At 54.6% G+C, this 25,570-nt stretch overlaps 4 protein-coding genes across 4 annotated transcripts; 2 read left to right on the forward strand and 2 right to left on the reverse strand.

Moving 5' to 3' along the window:
* Positions 1-1,957: 1,957 nt before the first annotated feature.
* On the reverse strand, positions 1,958-9,276 carry BKA58DRAFT_70835 (uncharacterized protein). The gene is made up of 4 exons (XM_046175762.1): positions 8,957-9,276; positions 8,095-8,767; positions 2,637-7,985; positions 1,958-2,579 (listed from the first exon to the last, which is right to left on the reverse strand). The coding sequence occupies exons 1-4, from the start codon at positions 9,103-9,105 to the stop codon at positions 2,412-2,414; spliced, it is 6,339 nt and encodes a 2,112-aa protein (XP_046020043.1). The 5' UTR covers positions 9,106-9,276; the 3' UTR covers positions 1,958-2,411.
* A 1,468-nt stretch (positions 9,277-10,744) lies between these two features.
* On the reverse strand, positions 10,745-13,442 carry BKA58DRAFT_70841 (Gar1/Naf1 RNA binding region-domain-containing protein). The gene has a single exon (XM_046175763.1). The coding sequence runs from the start codon at positions 13,336-13,338 to the stop codon at positions 10,753-10,755; it is 2,586 nt and encodes an 861-aa protein (XP_046020044.1). The 5' UTR covers positions 13,339-13,442; the 3' UTR covers positions 10,745-10,752.
* A 170-nt stretch (positions 13,443-13,612) lies between these two features.
* Positions 13,613-17,712, forward strand: BKA58DRAFT_415309 (uncharacterized protein; the record flags this gene model as incomplete). The annotated part of the gene is made up of 8 exons (XM_046172539.1): positions 13,613-13,653; positions 13,728-14,926; positions 15,009-15,292; positions 15,343-15,574; positions 15,612-15,640; positions 16,089-16,987; positions 17,111-17,341; positions 17,457-17,712. 8 exons carry the CDS (start codon positions 13,613-13,615, stop codon positions 17,710-17,712), a joined length of 3,171 nt encoding a protein of 1,056 aa, XP_046020045.1.
* A 1,474-nt stretch (positions 17,713-19,186) lies between these two features.
* On the forward strand, positions 19,187-24,956 carry BKA58DRAFT_70869 (uncharacterized protein). Its single transcript, XM_046175764.1, has 3 exons — positions 19,187-19,636; positions 19,789-24,308; positions 24,358-24,956. The coding sequence occupies exons 1-3, from the start codon at positions 19,344-19,346 to the stop codon at positions 24,609-24,611; spliced, it is 5,067 nt and encodes a 1,688-aa protein (XP_046020046.1). The 5' UTR covers positions 19,187-19,343; the 3' UTR covers positions 24,612-24,956.
* Positions 24,957-25,570: the final 614 nt, after the last annotated feature.

Here is a 25,570-nt window from a genome sequence, read left to right on the forward strand (position 1 = left end):
AGGTGTTTTCGAGGAAAGAGAACACACAGACATTCCGAGGGCGGGCTGACTTTTGGAAAGAGAGAAGAACATCCATCGTACCGTAGGTGTTTCTGGAAGCCTCAGGCAGAGTGTGATGCAGAAGAATGAAGGTGTTGCCAGTGATATTTATATGCAAATCTCCCAGGCAGAGAGACTATTCATTTCCTGTCGAGCACCTTGTTTCGATATGAATAAGATACGCTCCACGCTCATCTCCCACATTACTACTGAATGAGCCACTTTCGATATCGCAGCAAGACACTGTGTGCATATGTTCGCTCTTGTGCCTTTTCGACAGAACATAAAAAGGACGCAAGGGCTTTTAGGCGCTTTCAGGCCGGCGAGGAGGACATATTCGAGGGTGTCGATTCTTTTGGAAGAAGTCTCCAGACTAGGCGAAACATCCACACCATGTTGTGAGATTTTGATCCCGAAGGATAAAGTGATGGATGGTAAGAAGAAGGTATAAGAGAAGCTGATCGATGATTCATATACCCTAGATCTGCTGCGGAAGGAGGGAAGACCGCCCTCCATCAAACATCTTTCCGGTGATTTTGTAGTAGGGACGATCTTCGCAAGTCCCACTCGCTCTCAACCATGGAAACACCTCTTTATCTTTTGAGATAAGCACACACCATCAGTTGCTTCCCAGTGATGTTCAGTCTGTCCATCGCTTTGGCCCTTGTAGTCGTCAGCGCGAGGCCGCAACATCGATGTTGTTCTCAGTGTTTTTGGTCAATCCGACGAACGCGCCATTCCAGACTTCTCCAGTCTTTTGGTAAAACTCTGGATATGTTTTGAGGTAAATGACAGAAGAGAAACTGAAGAGCGAAAGAGGAGTTCATATACCTTCAGCCAGTCCGCACGACCGCACAGGAAGCACAGAAGCCGGGGACCATTCCACCTTATCTTGAGTCTTTTGGATTCGATTTAATATTGCGAAGACCCCTGCGCTTCTTTATTTGCATACTACAGTGGATATGGAGTTTTGGTAGTCCACAGAGAACATATCAACGTTCCTTTGACGTTTTGTTGACGCGAAAGAGGACATGGCGTTGTCATGCGGAAGCGTTTGAGGCGCGCCAAGGAGACCGCACATGCGGAGCTTGCACGTCAGTTTTTTGAGAAGCAAGAAAGAAGCGCGCATGTCGTTGTCGTCTTGCAAGTTTGGAGAAGAGCCAGCGAAGAGCGCACATGGGCAAGTCACAGGTCGATTTTGGAAAAGCTGGAGAGGAGCGCACATGTTCCATCTTGTCTGCCGATTTTGGAAGAGAAGAGGAGGAGCACACATGGCTAGTGGTGATCGCTGTTTTTGGAGGAAAAGAGGAAAGCTTTTGTGATGGAAGAAGAAGAGTGGGGAAGACACGAGAAGGATTTATATACGCATCTCCAGTCCAAGCGTCGTGGTGCGCTAGACCCGAGTAGCCACCACGTTTTACACAGCTCTGCCATCAGCCACGCAGACTCACGCACACGAATATGAGACGATGAACGACATGTTTGCACAGGTAAAAGCGATAGTCATTCACTAACCCCCTACTTCTCTCCAATTCGCACTTCATTCCACCCATCTCCTCACTCCTTGCCATCCTTCCAATCCTGCAATCATACACCTAACATACCCAAAACGGCTTCAAACAAACCACCACCTTCATCCTCATTCCCTCGTCCCAAGGCCGTGAAAAAGAGACTATCCATCCACCGATCCGTCCGCTCAGTCAAAACCCAAGCCCATCCCGCTCATTCCCATCCGCATCCCCGATTCCAATGATAACAGTAAACCTTACAAGCTACTGCCACAGTCCCGTGCACACGTAGCGTCGCATGCCCAAGCAAATCCAAGCCGCGCAAACCAAATGAACAAGGACAGCAAAGAAAGAGAAGAAACGCATACCGCGCTCAAAAGCGCGTAAACCCCAAATCCCAAAGCAAAAACCGACTCCGCTTCAGAGCGAGCTCCCGCCCAAAACGCCGTGAAAACCCAAATGTTTGACCTCGCAAAGTCCGGTCTGTTATAATGTGATGATGTGAGAGTGGTATCCAGATACTGAGGTAAAGTAAGGTGACGCGCGATGAGGTATCGTGAGTAAAGTATAGAGAGTTCGCAGCCACCAGGGCGGTTCGAGCGGATCGTATGAATATGTATACGGGTGCGCGTATGTGAGTCGATGTCGATAACCGAGAGGAAGAGATGTGCGCTCCACCGTGTTCCTGCGCCGAGGAGTGGGGAGAGGATGGTGGGATTAGGATAGAGATAGGTGTGTTGCGTGGGTAAGGAAGCGGGAGGCGGTGTTTTGGGTGGACGGCGCGTGGTCGTGGTCTGTTGTCATGAGGTCGCGTGGTCGGAGTGGTACTATAGTTATGTTCTTGACAAAGCGACTGTTCACTGCTCAAGAAGGCGCCATACCCTCAATCGCCCCCCGTTCAAACTCCTCCAAGCGCTTCAGCTTCGCATCGAGCTCCGCAAAGATATCGCCCATATGACACGCCTGTTCAAGCAGCGGTGCACTGCCGAACGGCCGTATACGGTGGCGTAGAGCAAGTGTGCTGGCACAAGACTATTTCCCACATTAGCATACCACTCCCCTAAGACGCAGAAAGATCATAAAACATACCTCGATCCTCGAAATCTGATGCTCAACAAAGTTAATCAAGAAACGATCCGTAATCTCACCACCGCGACTCTTCATCCGCTCTAGCAGCGCCGTCTCAGGCGGTTTCAACTCCGAGCAACCGGGGCTCTCAAGGGAACTGCACAGCATCTCCAGACGTAGACTAATATTCCAGAGATCCCAGACATCCTCTGTATCAATAGTGAGCTGACTGCCTGCCATCTTCTGACCAGCTGTAGCTTCCTTCTGCTGCTCCACGGGTTTCTGTTCCGTCTGGCGCTGGACCGCAAGCCGACTAGCCAGCGAGTGCGGGTACATGAGGTAGATATACTCAGGGTTCTCGAGACCCTTGAGACGACGTTCACCCAGGTCTTTGACTTCGAAACCTTGGGAGCTGAGGGAGCGGAGTTCGCCGCGGATCATTTGACTGTTCATGTCGTCGCCGTAGGCTTCTTCGGATCCGGCGGAGTTCTTACGGTCGCCTTCAATGTGCGTTTCGAGCAGACGTTGGATCTCGGCGATGAAGTCGGATGAGACGGTGATTTGGCCGCCGTCGGCTACGGAGGAGATACGTGAGGCGCGGTTGACCATGGGTCCGAAGTAATCCATGCGCTTCGTGACGGGATCGACTTCGCATACTGGCGTGCCCCAGTGGATACCCATGCGGACTGACAGACCTCGGAAGATGACGTTACCATCTGGATCGACGACTTCTTGTCCATTGACGCTGTTGAGAATCTCTTGCGGCCACTGTACTTCGAGGAGCTGGCTCTGGATCGTGAAACACCACAGCAGAGCTGATGTCACAGTGCGGAAAGCGACCATAAAGGCATCACCTTCCGTCTTGACCTCGTACCCACCAATAATGCGTAGTTGTCGGCGCATAAGCTCGTTGTGCATCTTTATTGCAGAACGCATAGCAATCGGGTACGTCTCCCAGAGTATGGTCGAGTTCTTGATATCCGTAAACACCAGACTGACTTCGCCCGTTGGCGCGTCCACTTCGTTGTCGAGTCGAGCGAGCTTGGAGTCACCAACCAAGTTACCTTTCTTTCCACGTCTGCGTGATGCGCCCCAGTCTGGATCCGCACCAGGTGCAGGTATGAGGGACATGCTTTGGGTGCGGTATCGAGCACGTTGCTTGCTCTTGAGATCACTGACACCAAGCAACATGACCATGATCTTGTTCGTTGCGCCAAAGGCAATGGCCAGGTCGCGCAGTTTCTGGGCGGCGACCATCAAGTCGTTGCGCTCTGATCGTGCGACATCGACAGCAAAGTCTGGAGTGAGATATTCCCAGAGTTCTCGCGAAGCTATCAGGATCATCTCATCTGTGTCGCCAAGAGTAAGGTTCATAATATGCGGCGAAGCAATGACCGATGGCGACATTTGAACGTATCCAAAGGCTCGCGACACCTCGAGCACGTCGTTGAGCTTACCCTGCCGCGAGACGAATCCGCCGGCTTCTCGTATCCTGGATCGCTCACTTGGCTCAGCGGGGTCGTGTTTCCTGGTAAGAATCTTGTGTCCACCTTCTGAACGGATCAGAAGGGCTTGCGCATCGCCAACGTTGGAGATGTAGAGCTCCATCTCTTTCAAGAATAGTACTGTTGCCACACTTCCCGATGTCAGGTCGTCGTCACTAAGGTCAGGCACTGAATTGCGTGTCTGTGTTGATGGTGCAGTGAATCCGTTTTTGTCCAGACCCTGACTTGCAGCCGTAGCGAGTTCCTTGTTGAGGCCAAGGTAAGTTCGTCGCAACGCATCCGACGGTGTTTCATTCGGTCGCAAACGCTCGAGCTCATCGGCGAACCGGTTCTTGAACTGATCGTACAGGTATTTGGCAATTTTAGCTCCGCCACCCGCAAGCGGCTGTGCGTCAAACAGACCCAACAGCTGTTCATCGTCGTGGCTGCGGAAGCGGGGCACAACCATGTCCATTGTCGAGATGTGTTCGTTGCGACCCAATGAATCGGCCATACCATACGCCATGGTACCCACAGCCGAACCAGCAGTGCGTATTCGCCGGTCCTCTGACTGTTCAGGGACCGAAGGAACCATCATTGTGACGTCCATAAGCCCAAGTACGCGGAGATTAATCAATGAGCTGAAGTCGGTGAGGTCGCGCCCTTCTCGCATACTCATGCCGCTGCCACTATACGAGCCGCTGGGTTTGATCTCGAGACGCTTGTTGCCCGACAGATTCAGATATCGGAGTTTGTGGTTCCAGTTCCAATTCCAGTCATATGGCCAATTCGACACGTTGTATTTCAACAGATTACTAGCCACATCAAGAACAGCTAACTGCGCAACCTTGCCAAGCTCGGCTGGCAGCACCTGGAACTTGTTGTTGTTGATGTGGAGGACCTTGAGCGAGCCAACTTCCTCCAGATCCTCTGCAGGTAGAGATGTCAGGTCATTGCCCGACAAGTACAGCTCGGTGAGGTGCTGCCATCTCCGGATCGTACGAGGTGGTACGTCGTAGATGAGATTGTATGCCAGATTCACAATTCGCAATTCGGGGAGAAGACATAGTTCGTCAAACACGTCGTCGTTCAGCCGGTTATCAGCCAAAAATACATGTCGGAGAGAACCCGCAAAGGTAGTCACCAGGCGACTACTAAGGCTGGAGTCTTTGCGGGACATGGGTGTCAGTGTCCCTTCGGTGGGCGCACGAGACGCTACTGATGTCTTGCGCGCCGTGCTTGAAGTGTTGTATGACGCCATCGACCCTTTCCGTTGCGAAGAGGCAGCCGACGAACCAACGCTAAGACCTCCTGATGCTTGACTAGGACGGCGATTCTGAAAGTCTTCCAATTTCCCCAGCTCTTCGTAACTGGGACTCGATGTCAAGCCTGGTGTAACAAGCGCGGGCGCTCCGTCTACTTGAGCTTGTTCCCCATTTGCTACTGGTGGAGGCGACGCGCCGGGTTTGGGGAACGTGGTAAGGATGTTGGACGACACGTTTAGCGTTTCTAATCGGCGAGCATACCAAAGCTCCTCGGGAAGCTTGGGTAGATTGTTCTCGCGCGCATCCAGATAGCGAAGCTCCACCAAGCGACCGATCTCGGCAGGCAATTCATCCAGAGAGTTTCGAGCTATACTGAGATGTTCCAGCCTGTACAGCTTTCCAATATTGGTCGATATGGACGTGAAATGGTTCTTGTCGAGGATGAGCTTAGTGAGGCCAGTCAATTTGCCAAACAGGTCTTCGGGTAATTGCGCCAGTTTTGCAGACGCAAGATTGAGGGCGGTTAGTGAAGGGGTGGGCTGAGTGAGGCCGAAACGTGTAACTGGGTTGTGGTTCATGTGCAGCACACGGATCTTCGGGAAATAGCCTTCAAAGGCCGAAATAGAGTTGTGGCCGATCATCAGGTACTCCAATCGGGGCAATTGGGACATGACATCCATACTATCAAGCGCGTTGAACCGCACGTCGATTTCTCGCAGGTTGACCAAATTGCTCAGTGTTGGGGGGAAGCTACCGGTCAATTTGTTGTTCGTCGCCCAGAGTCTTTCTAGACACGTTAATTGACCAATCTTAGGCAAGCTCGATATCGAGTTGAAACTGATGTCAAGATCCACCAGTGTTCGCACTTCGCACAGGAAGTCGGGAAACTCGTTCAGAGAATTTGAGCTCAGGTTCAAACTGCGAAGCGCACGGTATTGCCCAAAGTAGTGTGGCAGTCGCGTCAGCCCGTTGTTGGAGAGTCGGAGACCTTGCAAACTTTGCAGCTTGTGCAGTTCCGCACGGTCAAGAGACTGAAGACGGTTGTTCGAAATATCCAACATGGTCAACCGGCTAGCAAGACTCAGACTGGGCGGTAGCCGTCGGGCGTCATTGCTGGTGTACTTGATCTCCCTTAAGTTGGTGCAAGCAAGGATGAAATCTCTAGGTACGTCAAGTGATAGGTTGCGCGACAGGTTGAGCGATATTATCTCGGTCGCTTTTTGGTAGAGCGTGATAGGGATGGTGATCAGATTCCGACCTTGGAGATCAATGTGGCTGAACTTTTGCATCTTGCTGAATCCAGGATCCCGTTCCAGACTGGAGTATCCGCTCAACTTGGCAGGGAGGAAGGTGAATCTGCAGAGGTAGCTGTTGTCTTCACGTCCGACGTCTTCGAGGCGGTCCAGATCCGTATATCCGGCGAGTTCCAGCAATCGCTTCTGGATCAGCAGCGGGCGCTCGTTACTTTCCAGTTGCCGTGAGGTGTCATGTTTCCGCATCACAATATGGTAGTTGTCCAATTCGTCCTGCAATACGGTCTTCTTCCCTAGTATTTGTATGATTTCCTGTACGGTTGTGTTCAAGGTAGCTGACAGCGTCGCAAAAGTTGAATCGACCCTAAAGATGCGCAGACAATACGTCTTATTATCGCTCTCTTCCTTGGAAGGCGTTGTAGTCTCGTCGGCGTCTCCCAGCTTGTCCATCTCGTCCTTCATACGCTTCACGGCCCAGGAGTCTGGCGCGTCCCACGCCGCGGTACCGTCGTCATCGGGTCCTGGTACGGAGATGTCTTCGCCGAGGTTTGGTGGCTGTTTTGGCACTTCGCCCACAGGCGGTGTCATTGGCGGTGCCTGTTGAAGGTTCACAATGCCTTCCATGTCGTCCAGATTTCTGTCAAGGAAAAAGACGGCATCATTGCCTGCTGTGCTAGCGATGTTATCGTTGGGATCTCGTCCAGTAGGCTCGTTCGCAGGTGCGCGCTTCTCTTTCCGGAAGGTAGGCAAACGGTGGTGAGGAGCCCGCATTCTCTGTTCCTTGGCCGCGCTCTCAACGCCATTGTTGATCGCCTGCTGTTTCGCCATGGTGGCCTGCCGAGCCGGCTCTGGCCTCACGGATCGTGTCGTGTGGACCGAGGGATTCAGAGAGGTGGCGGAGGCAGTTCCAGCAGCGACCAGACTCTTAAGAGTGTCTCCCGGTAATGTGCGATCCTTGTCCTTGTCCTTGCCTCGTAACCGCGCAAAGAAACCGTGTGACGCCTTGCTGGTGCTGGGAGACCGTTGCGCTATCCTGTCATCTCTTGTCATATCCGAATATGAGCTTGGCGTAGGGCTCGACGGTCGTCCCAGAAGGCTTGTCTTGGAGGCGAAAGCGGAGCTGAGGGCCGAAGGTTGATTTGGTCGAACGCTGAAGGAGGAATCTTCGCGGCTGGTCGTGGGGCGCAACGGGTAAGGCTGGCTTATATCTGCGCGTCCGTCTGGGGCCTTGTTGTCCTCCTTGCTGCCCTTGTGCCGGTGACCAGTGCCAGGCAGTCTTACGTGTAGCTTGTGATGCGATCGACCTGATTTGGCAGAATGTTGCTCGGATGAACGACGGCCTCCATACTCAGCGGGAGTGGGAACGTCCTGTGAGGGGTTAGTGATACAGGTCCGAAGTCGGCGGTGGAGTAGTAGGAGGAGGGCAAGAGCATGAGTGAAAGACGCAGTGCCTTCCTCTGCTGTGGACTAGGCTCACCTTGGAGTCTTGGAACTCCCATGGCGTGACTTCCGAGGACGCCTGCGGAGTGCGTGGCCGGGAGCTGGTAGGCGAGGTCGGGCGCGACTGGTGCTTACTGCCAATTGTGTTGCTGAGGGAGTTGCCGCGGTTGCGCTGCGGCGTGCCCAAGCTCGAATCCGAGTTCTGGCGGTCGTCGGCGGGGAAGTCCTCTCCGAATACGTTCTGCAGGCGTTTGTGGAAATTCCTGCCCATGCTCGACTTGGAACCCGTGCTGCTGACGGTCGTGGCACTGGCTACCGACGGTCGTCTGTCGTCTTTCATAGGGAAGCCCATGCTGTCCTCTCTGGTGCCCGTTCCAGGGCGATATCCAGGCGACGACTGGGAGACATCCTCGTTTGAGTCGTTGAAGAAGCTGCTCCAGACGCTGTTGGTCATGTTGTTTCCGTTGGGCGCGGTGGCCCAGGGCGCGACCTGTGAATTGGCGCTCGAAGCAGTGGGGGGATTGCGCGATATGGACGGCACGCGGCCTCCCGAAGTCTCCAGGACAGCCAGCTGTTTTCGGTGATGGCCAAAGGCGCTCGGCGTGGGACCGTCCCAATTGGCAGGCTTGCGCGGGCGGTGCGAGGGGTTGTCTTTGGGCGGCGGAGCTGGGGGGACGGTGCCAGGCGATATCTCTGATTCCCGCTCGACACTACATGGCCGTGTTAGCAGTGCCCAGGTGGTTGTGTTGTCGATGCACGTGTAAGAGTAAGACAGGGCAAGACAATGTCTCGTCCCGCGTCAAGACGAGACCCGCCAGAGTCAAGGTCGAGGGCGCACAGCGCGCGCCGCCTCCCCAGCCCAGCATCCATCTCGCACGGCACCAGACGAAACAACATACCGGGAATTGAGGTTCTTGTCCGTCTTGACGGTGACGGGGGTACCCCTCAGCGAACCCGCGCGTCCATAGGGCCGTATTGTGTCGCCCGAGCGCGAACTCCACGAGCTCTCTACGGAACCATGGCGGCCGATGGTCTCGTTCCTCGTCATGGTGGCGGGCGGCGGCGGGGCGTGTGGGCGTGCAGGGTGTGAGTCGCGACTGTGGCCCGCGTCGGCGGCGGGCTGGGGTGGTGGGGACTGCTTGCGCAGAGTGGACGTGGACGGCTACTTCATCGAGGCGGGACAGCAGCTCGAGGTGTGCAACATGGGCGGCGGTCGGCAGCGCAGTGGGCAAGGCAGGGCAGGGCGCGCGAGGCGGAGCGGAGCGGGCGAGAAACTGTCTAGCGGCGGCAGCGTGGGCAGACTGCTAGAGGAGCGTCACAGGCTATGGGCGTGTATGTGCTGGTGGTTGTGAAGAATGGCTGACTACACGCTCACTGACACTTCTCTCGGATGGAGACAGGCATGGGGGCTCCACTATGCTATGGAGAGCGGCATGCTCTGCCAACAATGCGCCACCTGCACCCACACCAACCGTGGCCAACCCACTCCCTTCCGCTAACCCAGCTACCAGCTACGGAGCCTACCGAGCATCCGTCTAGGAATCCTATCTCCGGCCTAGAACATGAACCGACGACGCTGTTAGACACGGACGTCGCGCCGCATGCAGTCATATCGCGAACCACGGTGCTATGCTTTACATTTCATCTTACGCGCTCTGTCACCCGTCTGGTTTGCAGCATATGCCGACTCCAGTTCCCTGGGGTTATAGCCCCGTCACACCTCCAGCTCTCTCCCCCGCTTTTCAAAGCCACGACCACCACCCTGACATCCACAACCACAACCACCGTCCCGTCATCATCATCATCGTCATCCCTTGCTCCCGTCCATCTCTGCCTACCATCAACCCATCATACCATCATAGTATTGGCACCGTGTTTCATAACAGAACTAAATCGTCAATAGTCTGGTTCAGAAGCGAATCCGACTTTTGTGGCGTACACTGAGCCACTGCCTATGCTTTCGCCGGTGCCAGAGAGACATTCCTGTTTCATTATTCTCCGACGTTTGAGCGTCTCTCGTTGGCTGGCACTGGGGGGGGGGGGGGGGCTTATTTGCCGTATATCCCGAACACGCGGACTTCCTGTGCTACATGCCATGGATTTACATTGCATTCGCGTGTATTTATACTTTTTTGCTGCGCTCAACGCTGACGTGATGTGTACACTGCCGCGGAGGAGTCAATGACTTCGGGACCAGTCCGAACCAAGAGCAGGCCCCAGGTTGAGCCATAGGCGCACTCTGTGCTCCATTGAGGGAGTCAATAGCGCGTGCACCAAACCGCAGTATTCCTACAATACGAGCACATACACCCTTACTGACTGATGTCTAATGATTGATTATGAAGGTGTGCACCATAGTCACATGCTACTTCGCAGTACTTCTTTCGGCGACCGCGTCGCTTTATTCACAACAGACCACTCATAGCAACCTCAAAGCATAAGAAGCAATCATTAACGCTTGTACAACGCCAAGTCTATCTCACATCCTGCATCCCTTTTTGTGTAGTGACGCATGCTGTCTGCATCCAATCGCGGGATCTGTTCCCAGTACCAGAGCGCATGCTTCGTCGAAACTGCCATAACGGAACTTCCACATGCCATGCACTCATACTGGAACAACATATATAATCTTACAAAACACCTCTCCGAACTGAATATACTCTTGATGTCTGATAATTAAACATCTGCGTCAAGTCTACTGAGGTGCTCCACCACCCTGGAGAGCACGCAGAATATCTTGAAGCGACTGCTGCGCTCCAGCTTGAGCGTTGCCTTGTTGAGGCGGGTTCGCGGGAGCAGCCGGCTGCGCATATTGCTGGTAGGGGTAAGAGTATTGTGCTTGCGGCTGGGGCTGCGGTGGTGGTGGTGCAGCTGCTTGCGCTGGCATCGCTGGTTGTTGTGGCTGCTGGCCGCTCATGGTCTGCATGACTTGGAACCACTGTGCCCACGCTGCCAAATTGGCCGCTTGGTTTTGCTGAGGTGGCTGGGCTGGAGCCGGCGCTTGAGGCTGAGGCTGAGGAGTGTACGATGGCTGGTAGTTGTACGCTGCTGCTGCTGCTGCTGCTGGCGGCGGAGGCGGAGGTGCGGCAGCATAGGGGACTGCTGGCTGCGACGGACCGGAGAAGGGTACTGGCCAACTTGCGTTGCTGTTGTTTGCATAAGCGTTAGCATTTGATGGTCCAGAAGGTGCCGGAGAAGCATGCTGCTGTTGTTGTTGTTGTTGCTGTTTTTGAGGTTGTTGAGACTGTTGAGACTGCTGCTGCTGCTGCTGGCGTTCCCGTTCCCTCTTTTCACGTTGCCGTTGTTTGCGGTTCTTATTCTTCCCACCGCCACCGGCTGGAGATTGCTGGGATTGGGCTTGCTGAGACTGGCCACGGTCCTGCTGAGAGTAAGACTGGCTGCGATCTTGCTGTTGGCGGGCTGGCGATGCCGAGGTTGCAGATCGTCCCTCTTGGTATTGGTTCCTCTGGTTGTTCTGTTGGCGATCTTGGAACTGCTCTGGTTGTCTGCCACGGTCAGATTGATTCTTGCCGCCACGTCCACCTTTGTCTCCGCCGCCTCGGTTGTTCTGGATGTTGTTGTTGTTGTTGTTGCCGCCTCCTCGATCGCCTCGCTGCCCTCCACCACCACGACCCCCGAAGTCGCCTCGTCCGCCGCCATAGCCTCCTCTGTCGCCGCGTCCACCACCAAAGTCACCGCGACCGCCGCTACCTCCTCGTCCACGGAAGCCGCGACCTCGATCACCCCAGGGGCCTCTGCCGCGGCCCATACCCCTGCGGACATGGCTGCGATCTTCTAATGGTGCACCTTGTCCAACAATCTGCTCGAAGTGGTCTGGTCGGGCAAGCGGCTTGTACATGCCGAGATCTTCGTCTTCGTCATCGCTGTATTTCAGACCACCGCCCTGGTATTCCATGGGACGGTAAATGGGCGGCGCGGGAGCGTCAACGTGTAGTCTGGGCCCAGTGGGAATGTTGACGGGCGCCACTGGCTCGTCGTTGCCTTCCTGCCTGGCTCGCTTCTTAGCTTTCTGTTCGCGCTTGTATTCGGCCTCCTTCTCGTCGTCTGAGAACTCGACATCATTGGTCTCTTCGTCATGTAGGTTCGATGCGTCGGTGTGCTTCTGTCGGCGAATGGGTTCTGTCTCGGTGAAGGTCGAGTGCTCGTCCACGTAGTAGATGGGTGTATCTTTCTGAATGCCTAAAGTCTCGAGTTCAGCGGCGTCATTAAAGCCAAAGGAGTAGCGAGGCTCCTCCACGCGACCAATCTGCTCGGAGACTTTGCCGACAACAGTGCGGTTTTCGAGACATAGCGCCGAGCCAGACTCGAGCACTTGCTCGTCGCCGGACATCTTGGCCTTGATAACAACGAGGTTCCCGACAATGGACTCGACCTTGCCGAGTTCTGTAATTTTGGTATCTTGTGTGACTGTGATGTCGGGCATTTCGAACTTCTCGTCTTGCTCGTTGAGCGTTTTGACCTTGACTGAGCCGGACGCGCCTGGCTCGTCGGCAGCCTCAGCCATTAAGAGACGGACCTGCTCCTCAGGGTCGAGCAGCTCGCCCTCGTCCGATCCTTCATCTGAGCTGTCGTCAGAACTAGAAGAGTCAGACGATGAGTCTGAATCGGATGCATCTGAGTCGAGCTGCCACTCGGCGCTCTGGTCATTCCTGTTGGCTTCGGCCGCGCGCAGGAACTCGGCCTTGCTATCGAACGCCGCGCCATCGGGGGCAGGGGCATCTGTGGTGGTGTCTTCAATCTCGTTCTGGAGGTCTATGGCGGCGGTCAGCGCCGCGTCGAGCTCGCCGTCTGTGTCGGCAGCAGGAGTATCGGCAGCAGCGACGGCCTGGAGCTGTGGAGCATCATCCTGCGCCTGGCCGTGATTGGCTACGGGCGGCTCGACTGGGATGGCGGCCTGCGGGCTCGCATCATTGTAAAAGGCTTCGTCATCTGAGAGCTCGCCGTCTTCCGGGGCGTCGTCTGGGACGACTGCGCCGTTCTGTGGTTGCGACTGCGCGACCGGGGTCTCGCTCACAGAGCCGAGTCCAGGAAGGTGAAAGGCTGGCGCGGGTGCCGCCGTAGCAAACAACGACGTCGCTCCGTCCGCCGCAGAGGGCAGCACAGAGGGCTTGACGGGCGTAGTGTCGTAGAAGTCGTCGTCCATGTCATCGACAGGCGAGCCCGGCGCGTCGAGCGCAGATGCAGATGTAGATGTGCCATGAAAGGGAGCGTCCGCCTCCAACCGCGCCCTTTTGGCCGGTGGTTCCAGAGAGTCGGACATTGCTCGTGTCTCTCTCTGCAGTCTTCTCTGAAGCACGCGTGATCGCTGAGTTATCCACTGCGTTGTCTGCACCAGTTTGCTTAAATGCGTGCGATGATAGTTCTGGTTGAAAGGAGTGCTTCAGGGAAGAACGTCGCCTTTTTGGATGCGCGCTAACAAGCTTGGCGGGCACGCGCGAGCTCAGCCCTATGACCGCGAGACCCACCGCGTCATTCTTGTGAAAGTAACAAGAATTCGATGGGTGTTGTCTTTACGTTCAAGACTGGTTGCTGAGATGTCTACATCACGCCCGAAGACGGCGCATTCGACCCCTGAGTGAGTCAATATACGCCATGCCATAATTCCCAAGTATTCTTCTCGATTAGCGGGCTAACGTATGATGTGTACAGTACACCACCCCATCTCTCCGCCTTCGGAATCTTTTGCGTATTCGCCCTAGCCAATCTCGTCGCCGCTGCCTTCTCGCCCATCCAAGACTGCGACGAAGTCTTCAATTACTGGGAACCAAGTCACTACCTCAACCATGGCTACGGTCTCCAGACCTGGGAGTACTCCCCTGACTACGCCATCCGAAGCTGGACCTACACTGTTATACACTCGCTCGTAATAGGAATTGCTATGCTGCCTCTACAGGCACTAGGCTTGGAAAGATCCAAAGTGTTCGAGTTCTATTTCCTCCGCGCAGTCCTAGCCATAACCTGCGCAGCATGTCAGGCTCGCATGTACACGGCTATCAAGAAGATGTTCGAGGTGCGCGTTGCGTCCTTCTTCTCTATGATCATGGTCATAAGCCCCGGCATGTATCACGCTGCCCCTGCATATCTTCCGTCGAGTTTCGCCATGAATTGTGCTATGCTTGGATTTGCGTCTTTTATGGACTGGTCCGGACGTAAGATGAGGACTGCACAAGGTATTGCATGGTTCGCCGTTGGTAGTGCTCTGGGTTGGCCCTTTGCAGGCGCGCTCGCTCTACCCTTTATCGCGGAAGATTTCCTTGCAGGCGTGTTCACCGGCACCATCAAAGAGAGTCTGCGGCGTATACTACTCCAAGGCGCACCTAGAGCCTTTGCTATTGTAATCTTGCAGACCGCCATCGACTCGCTGTTTTACAGGAAGCTCGTGTGCGTGCCGCTCAACATCGTACTATACAACGTCTTCAGCGGTGGTAGTAGAGGACCTGATATCTATGGAGTAGAGCCGTGGCATTTCTACGTTCGAAATCTAGCGCTCAACTTCAACATCTGGTTCTTCCTCGCGCTGGCTGCTCTCCCGCTGCTGCTGATCCAGTATGTTGTCTTTGACAGGGCGGTTTATCGGAACACGCTCACGAGGTCCATCACCTTTGTCAGCCCATTCTACTTATGGTTGGCGATATTTACCGTTCAGCCTCATAAAGAGGAACGGTTCATGTACCCAGCGTATCCTGCTTTAGCCTGGAATGCAGCCCTCTCCTTGCACATCTTGCTAGCCAACTTTGGTTCGATGGACCCACGACATCTGGTCAGCAAGATACCTCCAATGGTGAAGCTCGTCATTGTTTGTATTCCCGTACTCTTGTCCTTGAACCTGGGCATCCTCAGGATCAATGGTATGTGTCATCTCTTGTCCTACTGATGAGCAAGCATCAGCTCTCTTAAGACAACTTTGAATGGATCTTTAACGCATTGCAGGTCACATGTCTGCATACTCGGCGCCACTCAATGTTTACACACCATTATTTAACCCTACAATTGCACACGCAGGAGACACCGTATGTCTAGGCAAAGAGTGGTATCGCTTCCTATCTTCCTTCAACCTGCCCCAAGGTGTCCACGCCAAATTCATCAAAAGCGAATTCTCTGGCCTCCTGCCAGGCGAGTTCAGCGAAGCCGATGCCAGACTCGGACTATTTCCCGGCACCTGGCTCGTACCGTCCGGAATGAACGATGAGAACCTGGAAGATCCTAGCAAATATGTACGCAAACTGGGAATACAAACATGAACCTAACTAACCTGACGAAACAGACCGATATCGAGCAGTGTGACTTTATTGTAGACTCTCGCTCTGCTGGTGCTCCACCAACATCTCTCGAGCCGGATTACATCTCCGATACAGAGCACTGGAAGGCGTTGAAGTGCCTCCCTTTCCTAGACGCAAGCAAGACACATACTATCAGTCGCATGCTCTGGGTTCCAGACCTAGCCGTGATTCCAGCAAAGTTTCGTCGCCAATGGGGTGATTACTGTCTGCTACAACGTACAGATCGGAAAGGCGCATAGTATACATGTATAAGTACCAGTGGTCAGACACAAAGTGGGGGTAGTCTGGGGGCTCAACCCGGACAGAGGAGACCGGATCCGAAGCCAACTCCTCTTCCCCAACGGCGTCACGGTGCAGCTCATCTAAACACGTTGTGGAATCGTTCCGTGCCCAGACCACATCGCAGACGTGGTGCGAGGATGTTCATCCCTGTTATCAAGAGTCGCATCGATAGACACCAAGTCTAACCGAGTGGGGTATTCCTTTCCCCGCCCAGACAAGATAACCACCTACTGACGACACATGTCACTCCGACCCCACAGTGTCCAGGATCGTTATCGCAGAAGACCATTGGCTTGTACATACATTCGAATAATAAACGGAAGCTGATTTACATGTCGCGCATGATGTGTGTGGTCATTGGGTCACTGTGCTGTTGCTGTTTAGTTTGTGACTGCTTATAACATTGGTGTTACGCCGTCTTTCTTTTTACTTGAGTTTGAGGGGATAGTGTTGGAACTTGATGTTCATCATGTCGACTCTTGTCGCTGACCTCGAAGAGCTCGTCAAGCGTCTTGCACGTGACATACGCCATCACTGCACCGCCGCTGCAACGCAGTTCAACAATTTACTCCAAGACATCAATACCCAACCCAAAGCAGCGTTATATTCCCTCATCCTCTTCGCGACGTTCTCCTACCTCGCCGTAACCATCACCCACCTCATCCGCGCTCGCCGCCTCCACCCCTCTCGTCCCAGCACCCCCAACCTAGAAAAACGCTCCCCGTTCAAAGCACCGGATCGCCCTCCAGGAGTATGGCCTCCCTCCCCCTTTAACCGCCCCCAAGCACCGCCTTATCCAAACTTCTCTTTGAGCACTACGAAACCGTTACCGTACCGTCCTTTTCGCCATGGGCCGAAGTATAACATCACGATGGGTTTGAGGAATATGAATTGGGATGAATGGATTGAACTCGATAACGAATATTTGAGTTACCATAAACTCAAAGCAGAGAGGATAGCAGAGAGGGGTTCGAAATGTGTCAAGACTGCTCCGGAGGCGGAGGCCGCGGTAAGGGAGCTGTTGGAGGAATTGAGTGGATATTTGACGGAACGATATCCCACTGTTTTTCAAGCCATCAGAAATGAGCATGGTGTAAAGAACGGACTGGAGAACCTGGTCACGAACGAAATATTCGATCTTGAAAGACTGGAGCGGAACGGTGTAAAGGAGGATCCGATGGAGATGTGCGCCAGACTAATCCAAGACGACCTCGCCATCATGGTTGAGAAGGAAGATGGACAGTACTACCTCCTCGCTGGAGCGATTCTACTAGCTGGGTTTTGGAGACTGGAGGATAAGTTCGGTATGCCGTTAAGTGAGATACATACTAGTGGGGATGTTCCTGGGTATGTTGTCTCCCTCTTCCCTTCTCCGTACCCTCTCTCTTTCCCATCTCTCTCCACATTCACCTCCACCTCCACCCCCGACCCCCCTCCCTCCAAAACGCTGTTCACTAACCCCCACCCAAGTTTCAAGACCAAACTCGAAAAACCAATGTCCAACTTCTTCCGGCGAATCCAGCCCCAGTCCCCCGTCCTCCGAAACAACTACTTCATCCAAGTTGATGATAACCTCGCTTGGAGCGAGAGTATAGGGTCTGAAGATACAGAGGGAGAAGAAGGGATAGGGTGGTTTACAGCGGAGAAGAATAAAGCGGTTGAGCATCATTGGTTTAGGAGTGAGAGGCAGAGTCTGAGGAGGTATGTTGATTCCATCTTCCCACATACCGAATTCCTACGTCCCCCTCCATGATTTACTCGCCTCGTCCGTTTCTTTTTCTACAAGAAGATACAAGCTCTGACACTGACGATCTAGACTCCCCAAATCCGGCGGCGTAGTCTTCACAATCCGGACCTACTTCCACCCCATCACGGAAATCGCACAGGAACCATATGTGCCGGGTAGACTGGCTAGTGCGATTCGTTCTTGGGGGGACGATGTGAGTCGGTACAAGGGAAAGGAGATGTATGGGGATGTGCTGTTGGAGTATTTAGATAGGAAACATCAAGAGCAGGTGGAGGCAGGGTTGGATGTTGATGCTGAAGACGATGTGAGGGGGTATCCTTTTTAATCAAACAAGCATCTTTATTGACGAGGAACACATCGTATTGGATATCCAGTGTCTCGGTGTATTCGCACAAGCAATCTTCGAAATTTGCGGAAGGAGATGCGAGTATGGACTTTCAAGACGCATCTCACCGATCTCGGTACGTGTGATATGCACCGCAGATCTAACATCCTACCCATTCACACGTTCGTATCGAAAATCTCAGGGTGATTAGTGCAGGCTCGTCCCTTTTCCTTCGCTATTCGGGCCGGATAATAACGAGGCGAAGTCGGAGAGTCTGCAGGTCGTGCCGAATATAGCAACTTGTGCTGTGCATCAGGCATTTCTTCGGTCTGCGAAACGCACTCCACTACTACCGTATCTGCTGCACCTGGCCTTGGAGTACTTTGGGTGGTGTGCTCGGCTTAGGTCGGCACGAGCTAGATGTACCGGCGCAGGTTTTACTGTAAGGTGGAATTAGTGTGTGGGCGTCTGTGTATTCTTACAGGTGTCAAGCGGTGGAGGCCAGATGCACGACTTGACAGGTGGTACCATGGTTGATGTCGTGCAGTAGCTCGCGGTTTGATGGGCATCCGGGGTGTTACTATAGTGCGCTTGTGGGATTGCAGCCTGACGCAACGGTAAGAGATAATGTACGTGATAATGCCCGCCGAGTCAGCTACGAGCGTTAAACGTCAGAAACCTGTGTAGTCAGTGTGGATGCTGTTAAAATTGCGGCAGCGTCTGATGAAGGGAGCCCTGTTTCATAAGAGGGCTGTTGATGACGTTGCGCAGGGTCGGAGATGAGCCGCCTTGGTGTTTGCAGGATGCTAAGGGATTGCGATAGAGGGAAACACTTGTTTAGCGAGATGATGAAGGTGGCCAATGGCGGCGTTGGATCGCCAGGGAGGAGAAAGTACCGATGCAGTGGCAGATCGCGGCACTGGATGGATGCGTGTTCGCCTGGAAACGGCAGGACCCTGGGACAGGATCGCAGGGCGAATGATGTGTTTATTGATTGTCCCATGCGCTGTTGTTTTGGCAATCTTGTGCTGCCACGGGGGATTGGAGGCCGTTGCACAACGACTATCATGGCGGGTAGAATAACCTCGATCAGCAAGCTCGGAATCACGGGGATAGCAAGTGGGAGGAACCTTAAAGTTCACGTGGCTGGAAGCTTATCGCCCGGCAGCCGACGTAATATCGCAGTAGTGGCTTTGGGTGTCGAGGCAGAGGCGAGTGGCGGCCGTTCGCAGGACGGGGACCGACGGGCAGCGAAAAAGCAGTTCGCAGCTGCATTCGAGCGGGTTCGTGTGCGTGCGCGGCGATGCAAGCAGGATGGGCAAACCTGTAATCAGACCTGGCTTTCCCTGTAGAGCAGGCGGAGCAACGGAGTGAAGCGAGGTCAGATTAGCCCGGCCAGGCCTGGGTCAATGCAGGCGGCGTTCAGCCCAAGCGACGCGGGCGCTGACTGGTGAATGGCCTTGCTATGGCGCGCGCTGGGCGATGTGACAGGGCTGCACATGAATCAACTCTAGTCGGTTCCCTCGTGCTACTTGTAATTAAGACGCCTGCACAGTCCGAGTCGTTGATGGCTATGCTTCGTCTACGCACCACGTACATGTACTCGCTGAGCTGAAGTGCTATGGGGGAGGATGGCCCTACCGGCAATGCAACAGAATGTCTTCCCTGCGCCGGGCTCCCCTGCTGAAGGGAAACGCGACGTTTGGCCCGGTGCCGGTGCAGGTGCAGGCTCAGACACGGCAAAAAGGCGCGCTGATGATTCGCGCCGCCTGCGAAGGGTGAAGGACTCGAGGGAGCAGCTCAAGAGGAGGACGAGAGCACGCGGCACCAGCAACGCCACCATCGACACGACGACGAGCAACTCGACCTCGGCCGGTCGCAGCTACACGGTTGCGAATGTCCACAACGGCGTCATATACCTGAGGTACGTCGAGATGTATGGTGTTGTCAGCAAACATCAACATATTCATGGATGAGGAAGGAGCTACGCAGCCCGCGAGGAAGGCGCACGTCATGCCTCACATGATCCCATACCTCACCAACCTCGACACTCCACGCATATGCTGACATCCCCAGACCTGTAGCCCGCCCTGGAAACCAGCGAGGTCGTCAACCAGATCCCTTCGTCTTCCCGCCCCAGACGCCGCCCGACAGCGCAACACTCGACAAACTTCGCCCGCTGAGCAATGAGTGGGAACAGAGTCTCTACGGCTCGCGAACACCCCATTCGGAACCTACACCGCCGCTACCGGACCTGAGCGAGGGCAATGCCTTCCAGCAGCACTCCCAAGCCGATTCCAACGCTGGACGCCCACTCGCACACGCACGCTCGCATTCCTTCTCCACCGTGGACGACCACACGGCCGCGACGCTCAGCCACGAACCGGGCACCTTCAAAGTGGTGATTGAGCGGCCGTCGCATATGCGCCCGAAGACGGCAGATACATCGTCATTCCCGCTGCTGCAGGTACCCATACCGCATTACCGCTTGGGCACTCCGCGTTTCAGCACACGAGGGACCGCCGACCTGCGCTCCTCAGTCTACACCCGAACCTCAGGCGCCGAAGACTTTGCGAACTCGCTCCTGACCCCACAGCGAGGGGTGCGGCAGTCGTTTCTGTCGTCGCGCCCTCGTTCAGACGCCTACTCGCCCGTCCCCCACCGCTTCCGCGCCACTATGGACCGCCCGCCAATGGCCCCCTCCGGTCCCTCTTCAGCGCGTGTCTCCCATATGCCTATTAGCCCCCGACTCTACGATTCCCTCACCACCAACCCCGACGACCGCGCTGTTGTGCGATTCAATGCCGACGGCGACATCCTCGCAGCCACCCCTTCACGACTCGTTGCACACATCACCTCTCCCAGCTTCCTGGATTACGAACTCCTCTCTGACTTCTTCCTTACTTTCCGGGCCTTCCTCTGCACCCGAGACCTCGTCGCATACCTCATCTCCCGCCTACGATGGGCCGTCGACCGCCAAGACGACTTTGGGCGCATTGTCCGTGTGCGCACCTTCGTAGCCCTCCGCCATTGGATCCTGAACTACTTCGTCGACGACTTCATGCCCTTTTACTCCCTACGGACCAACTTCTGCGACCTCGTCAACAGCCTGTACAACGATCTCCGGAACCGAGAGGACGGAGGTGGGGGTGACATTAAGATTGTCGGGGAACTGAAGAAGTGCTGGAGGCGGACGTGCGCGTTATACTGGGAGACGGAAGACCACATTGGCCAGAACTTTGCAGATGACGAATTGCTCCCAGGCGGATACGATGGATCGCAAGCGGCATACGAAGAGCCTCCTCCAGCGATTCCATTACCCTCAACTCCTCCACGAGCCAACATCCGGGACACCAAGGAGACCATCGGCTCAAATCCAAGCGACCACTTTGCCAGCCGGCATATGGACTGGGCGCAGAGAGCACGACACACGCCTCAAAACTCCATGAGCTCGCCTTACATTTCGCAAGAATACGAGACTGCCCAGATACCCCTATCGCCCGCCAGTGAGCAGAGCATGCACGTCCTATCCTGTTCAATACCCATGCGGCACAAACATGACCAGGCCGTCGAGCTTCCCCTATATCCACACCCAGTACTGGTCACCAACCCAGCTCCCACCGGCACCGCCCGCTTGACAGCTAGTCCGCAACAACCAGCATCCATCAAGAACGCCCATCGCCCATCGCATGGTCATAAGCGCAGTGGCAGCTTTACTGATGCTCTTCGAGATAGCAGAGCGCCACTCTCCATTCCCAAAAACGCACCCGCAGATTTTGCCATGTCTGCTGTCACGAACATGCCCGGCACACTGGTACGTGGAGGACTCTTCCAGCCCAGCTCCCCGTATTTCGAGATCAGAGCTCTACGCCCTTCACGGTCTCAGTACCTGCACGACATCGAAGATGCAGAAGCGAACGAATTCCAAAGACCAGGGCACGCCACTTCTCCTGGCATGAAGAAGATCTTCGGCAGCGTACGCCGCGCGCTAAGTACCCGGCAGCAAATGAGTCCAAGCCCTCAACCAGGTAGCGTTGGGCAACAACGGCAGCCGCCATACGTGCGAGCCTCTAACCCGGGCGCCATGTCCTCAGTCTCCATCTCAGGAGGCGTACACAAGCGACGCCCCACTCGACCAAAGCCTCAGATGCGTATCGATGTTCTGGCCGCCGCAGTCGCAGAGAGTTTCAGAGCGGCTGTCCAAGAACAGCTTGAGAGCGAAAGCCAGGAACAAGGTCTCGAGCCCCCCGATCTAGGTGGATTCGAGTTTGAGTTTGACAGGCGTGGTACCCCAAATCATACCGAGCAGCAGAAAGCACAGGATCCACGCGTACACAGCGCCATCACTAGTGGCAGTAAGTCGATAGTGATCATTGACGACACCGGGCCACCACCCTTGCCAGTCATATCGGATACCCTGGCACCCGATCTCGACAAGGTAGCAATAAAGTTGGATAGTCATCAGCAGGAGGAAGCAAACAACGTTCATTTGGCAAGTGAGGATGTTGCTCCAGTACGGCATTCCGAGCTCTATGACGACCCAGAACCTCGACCAGCAACAGCAACAGAAGAGCACCGCTATTCGCGTATGTCGATCAAACGACCCACCACCCGACAAACAAGGAGGTCCATGTCTGCAGGTCCAGAAAGGATGCATTCCTTCCGACGCCGGGGGTCGGGCAAGAACTCTCTGGCGCGGGCAGGCTCTCTCCGCCGGCATGCATCCTACAATAGCGTGCTCAGCAGACGTCAAGGCCCCGCGAGTATTGCGACATTCCAAACCATGTCATCAGACAACGATCCCTTCTTCCTCGATCGCCAACCAGCGCCTGATGCTAGTGGGCCTGGACGTCAGCTTCGTAGACGTCCGGGTGGTGATCTTCGCGCTGCAGGAAACATCCACGATCTCGAATTTTCGCAGCGCCCACACTCTACCGGCTCAGTCTCTAACCACACGCATTCGGTCACCAATTCGGTTATTCTACGATCTGATCGTTTCGTCGATTCGGAAGCAGAGGTTCAGCCCGTCACAGAAGGGCCAGCCGAGGCTGAGATTCCAAAGAAACCAATCTCACTGGTCGACACACACTCTTCGCAGCCCAATCTAAGACCGTCTTTCGAAGCAGAAGTAGCTAAGCTTGCTGCTCTCCCTGACGACACGGATGATGAAGGTGGCGTCGAATCAGCTCTGATGAAACTAGAAGGCCGTTACGAGAAGAAGTCGCCTAGCATTCCTTCCCAACGGACCACTGTTGAGCTAGACTACTATCGCCCGACTGGCGCTGATCAACAACGTGCACGAGCTGATACCTACGATCAGGGAGGGCGTCCCGAAACCGACGACGTTTTTCATCGTCCATTGGCTCCTCCAGAAACAGACGGACAAGAAATGTACCGCCTATCCGCTGAGAATTTCAACCGCCGTGTACCTGCGGTTCAGTCTGTTGGTGAGTCAACCGACTCTTATTCCTCAATACCTCTTCTCGACCGGGGCTTGAGCCAGATTGAAACCCCTCAGCGGGGGCATACGCTTGATACGATGAGGTCCTCCGCCAAACCATCACCTCTGCATTTTGCTAGTGTCTCGCCCCATTCCGAAGGTCCTCCGGGTACATCTTCGTCGATGGAATCCTCTATTGACTACGTCGTCGAAACAGAGAGCATGAAGCAGATACCGCCTGGTGGGACTTTGCCAAGTACCGCCTACCCTCGCGAATCATTCTTACTCGACGAAGACGAGGATCTGAGTGACAGAAGTTCTGGAGGAGGAGCGAGGTCGGGCCGTGATAGCCACGGCGTGAGGAGTTTCTTCGACGACGAGCCAGCAACACCCGAGGGCGACCCTGACAATCTCACGCATCCTATGCGCCACCCTCCAACACCGCCTCTTACAGGAAACCGGTTGAACGACGAATTGCCCAGCTCTACAGTCTTCGACCGAGGACTGCCAACACCAGGTCTTACCCCGACAGTCTCTCGCGCGAACCAGCAGCCGTTCACACAGCCTGGACAGCTTGCTGAGTCTCCCGCTGATCTAGAAGGTCCTCGTCAGAGTGCAGCTCCGACTCGAACTGCACATTTGCCCTTCATCTTGGCCCATGACTCCGAAGTCCTCGCTCAGCAGTTTACCATTGTTGAAAAGGACGCATTGGACGAGATTGACTGGAAAGAACTCATAGAGTTGCGCTGGAAGCAGTCCTCTCCACAGATCCGCGACTGGGTGCAATACCTCCGAACCGAAGAGGCCAGAGGTGTCGACGTCGTCATCGCGCGATTCAACCTTGTCGTCAAATGGGTTGTGTCCGAGGTCCTACTCACGGAGGATATCCATGAGCGTGCGCGATGCATCACCAAGTTCATTCACATCGCAACGCACGCACGACGATACCGCAACTACGCTACGATGTATCAGATCGCGATCGCCTTGATATCAAACGATGTATCGAGTCTCAAGAAGACGTGGGCTTTGGTTCCCGCAGCCGAGATGCTGGTCATGACAGAGTTGGAAGCGCTTGTCCAACCATTGAAGAACTTCCACAACCTGCGGCTCGAAATGGAAACAGCAACTGTAGACGACGGTTGCATTCCCTTCATCGGTTCGTACCATCTTGCTCAACACTCATTTCAAAAGCTAACAGACCCTAGGTGTTTACACCCGCGACCTCATCTACAACGCACAGAAGCCCGCCTTCATCGACGCCCCACCCGCCGACGGCGAACGCCTCGTAAACTTCGACCGCCACCACACCGCCGCCACCATCGTCAAGAACCTACTCCGCCTCCTCGAAGCCAGCTCTAAATACACCTTCAACGTCGAACCTCACGTCCTCAGCAAATGTCTCTGGCTCGCCGCCCTTAGTGACGAGGAAATCACGAGGCGCAGCCGCCAGTGTGAATGATTAGATACCCCCTCTGCTTTTCTCCCCCACCATCGTTCTTGACGGCGTTTGAGCGAGCGAGCGAGCGACCTGAAGTGGGCTTTTCATGCTGGGAGTTTTCCTTGTTCACGTGTTTTCTGTCTCTCCTTGCTAATACCCATCTATTGAGGCGCTAAATGGTTCTGGCGCAGATGCATCAACCCGACACGATTATCACGACCCTTATTACCGTATCATATCATACCACCGAGCTTTGTTATTTGTACAGAGCTGAGTTGCCATATGGAACTTGTAGTCTATTGTCTAGTTACTTAGAATCTAATCAAGACTCTCACGTGGAGAATAATAACGTAATCGATCGAAATGTTTTGTGCATGTGATCTTGCTGTGCTATTGTCACCCCGTATCCATAAGGCTGACTCCGCCCTTTAGTGCGGGCACTAAATGTTCACGCGACGCGAACCCCAGCCTCATCATCAGCCACAACTCATACACGCATTACTTTCCTTTCGGTGCTGGGAACATTGTTCGGACCTCTATCATGGCGATACACTGTCCTTCACGGTTGTGGCAGCTGAGGAATTCTCCGAGGAGGTCTCGCCATGTGCAAATCTCCCCTGCTCCTGTGACCGTCCATCGCATCTGTTGGTAGGCTTCATTTCAGCCTCATGATCGCATCAGCCACAACATACCCACCCACGGCAGCACGGCATGACCTTCCTGTGAGCGCACTGTACACCGGTTAGGCCACCATCATGGCACTCCACCACCATCCACCGTGACATACCTTCGGCGATCGCACATCACATCACCTATGTACGCCTTGTTTCCACCAACCGTCCTGTTTGTTCGTCGTACGCGGTTGTGGCTGTCGTACTCTCGCTATTCCGATTTCGTTGGCGGGTGATCGTTCTTTGAATGCGCGACGCTTCAGTTCACGACATACCTGCGAAGGCACGATTTAGCTGCTAAAGAGGATA

This window comes from Alternaria rosae (genome assembly GCF_020736505.1).
Source record: "Alternaria rosae strain MPI-PUGE-AT-0040 chromosome Unknown BKA58scaffold_14, whole genome shotgun sequence".
Classification (NCBI taxonomy): Eukaryota; Fungi; Ascomycota; class Dothideomycetes; order Pleosporales; family Pleosporaceae; genus Alternaria; species Alternaria rosae.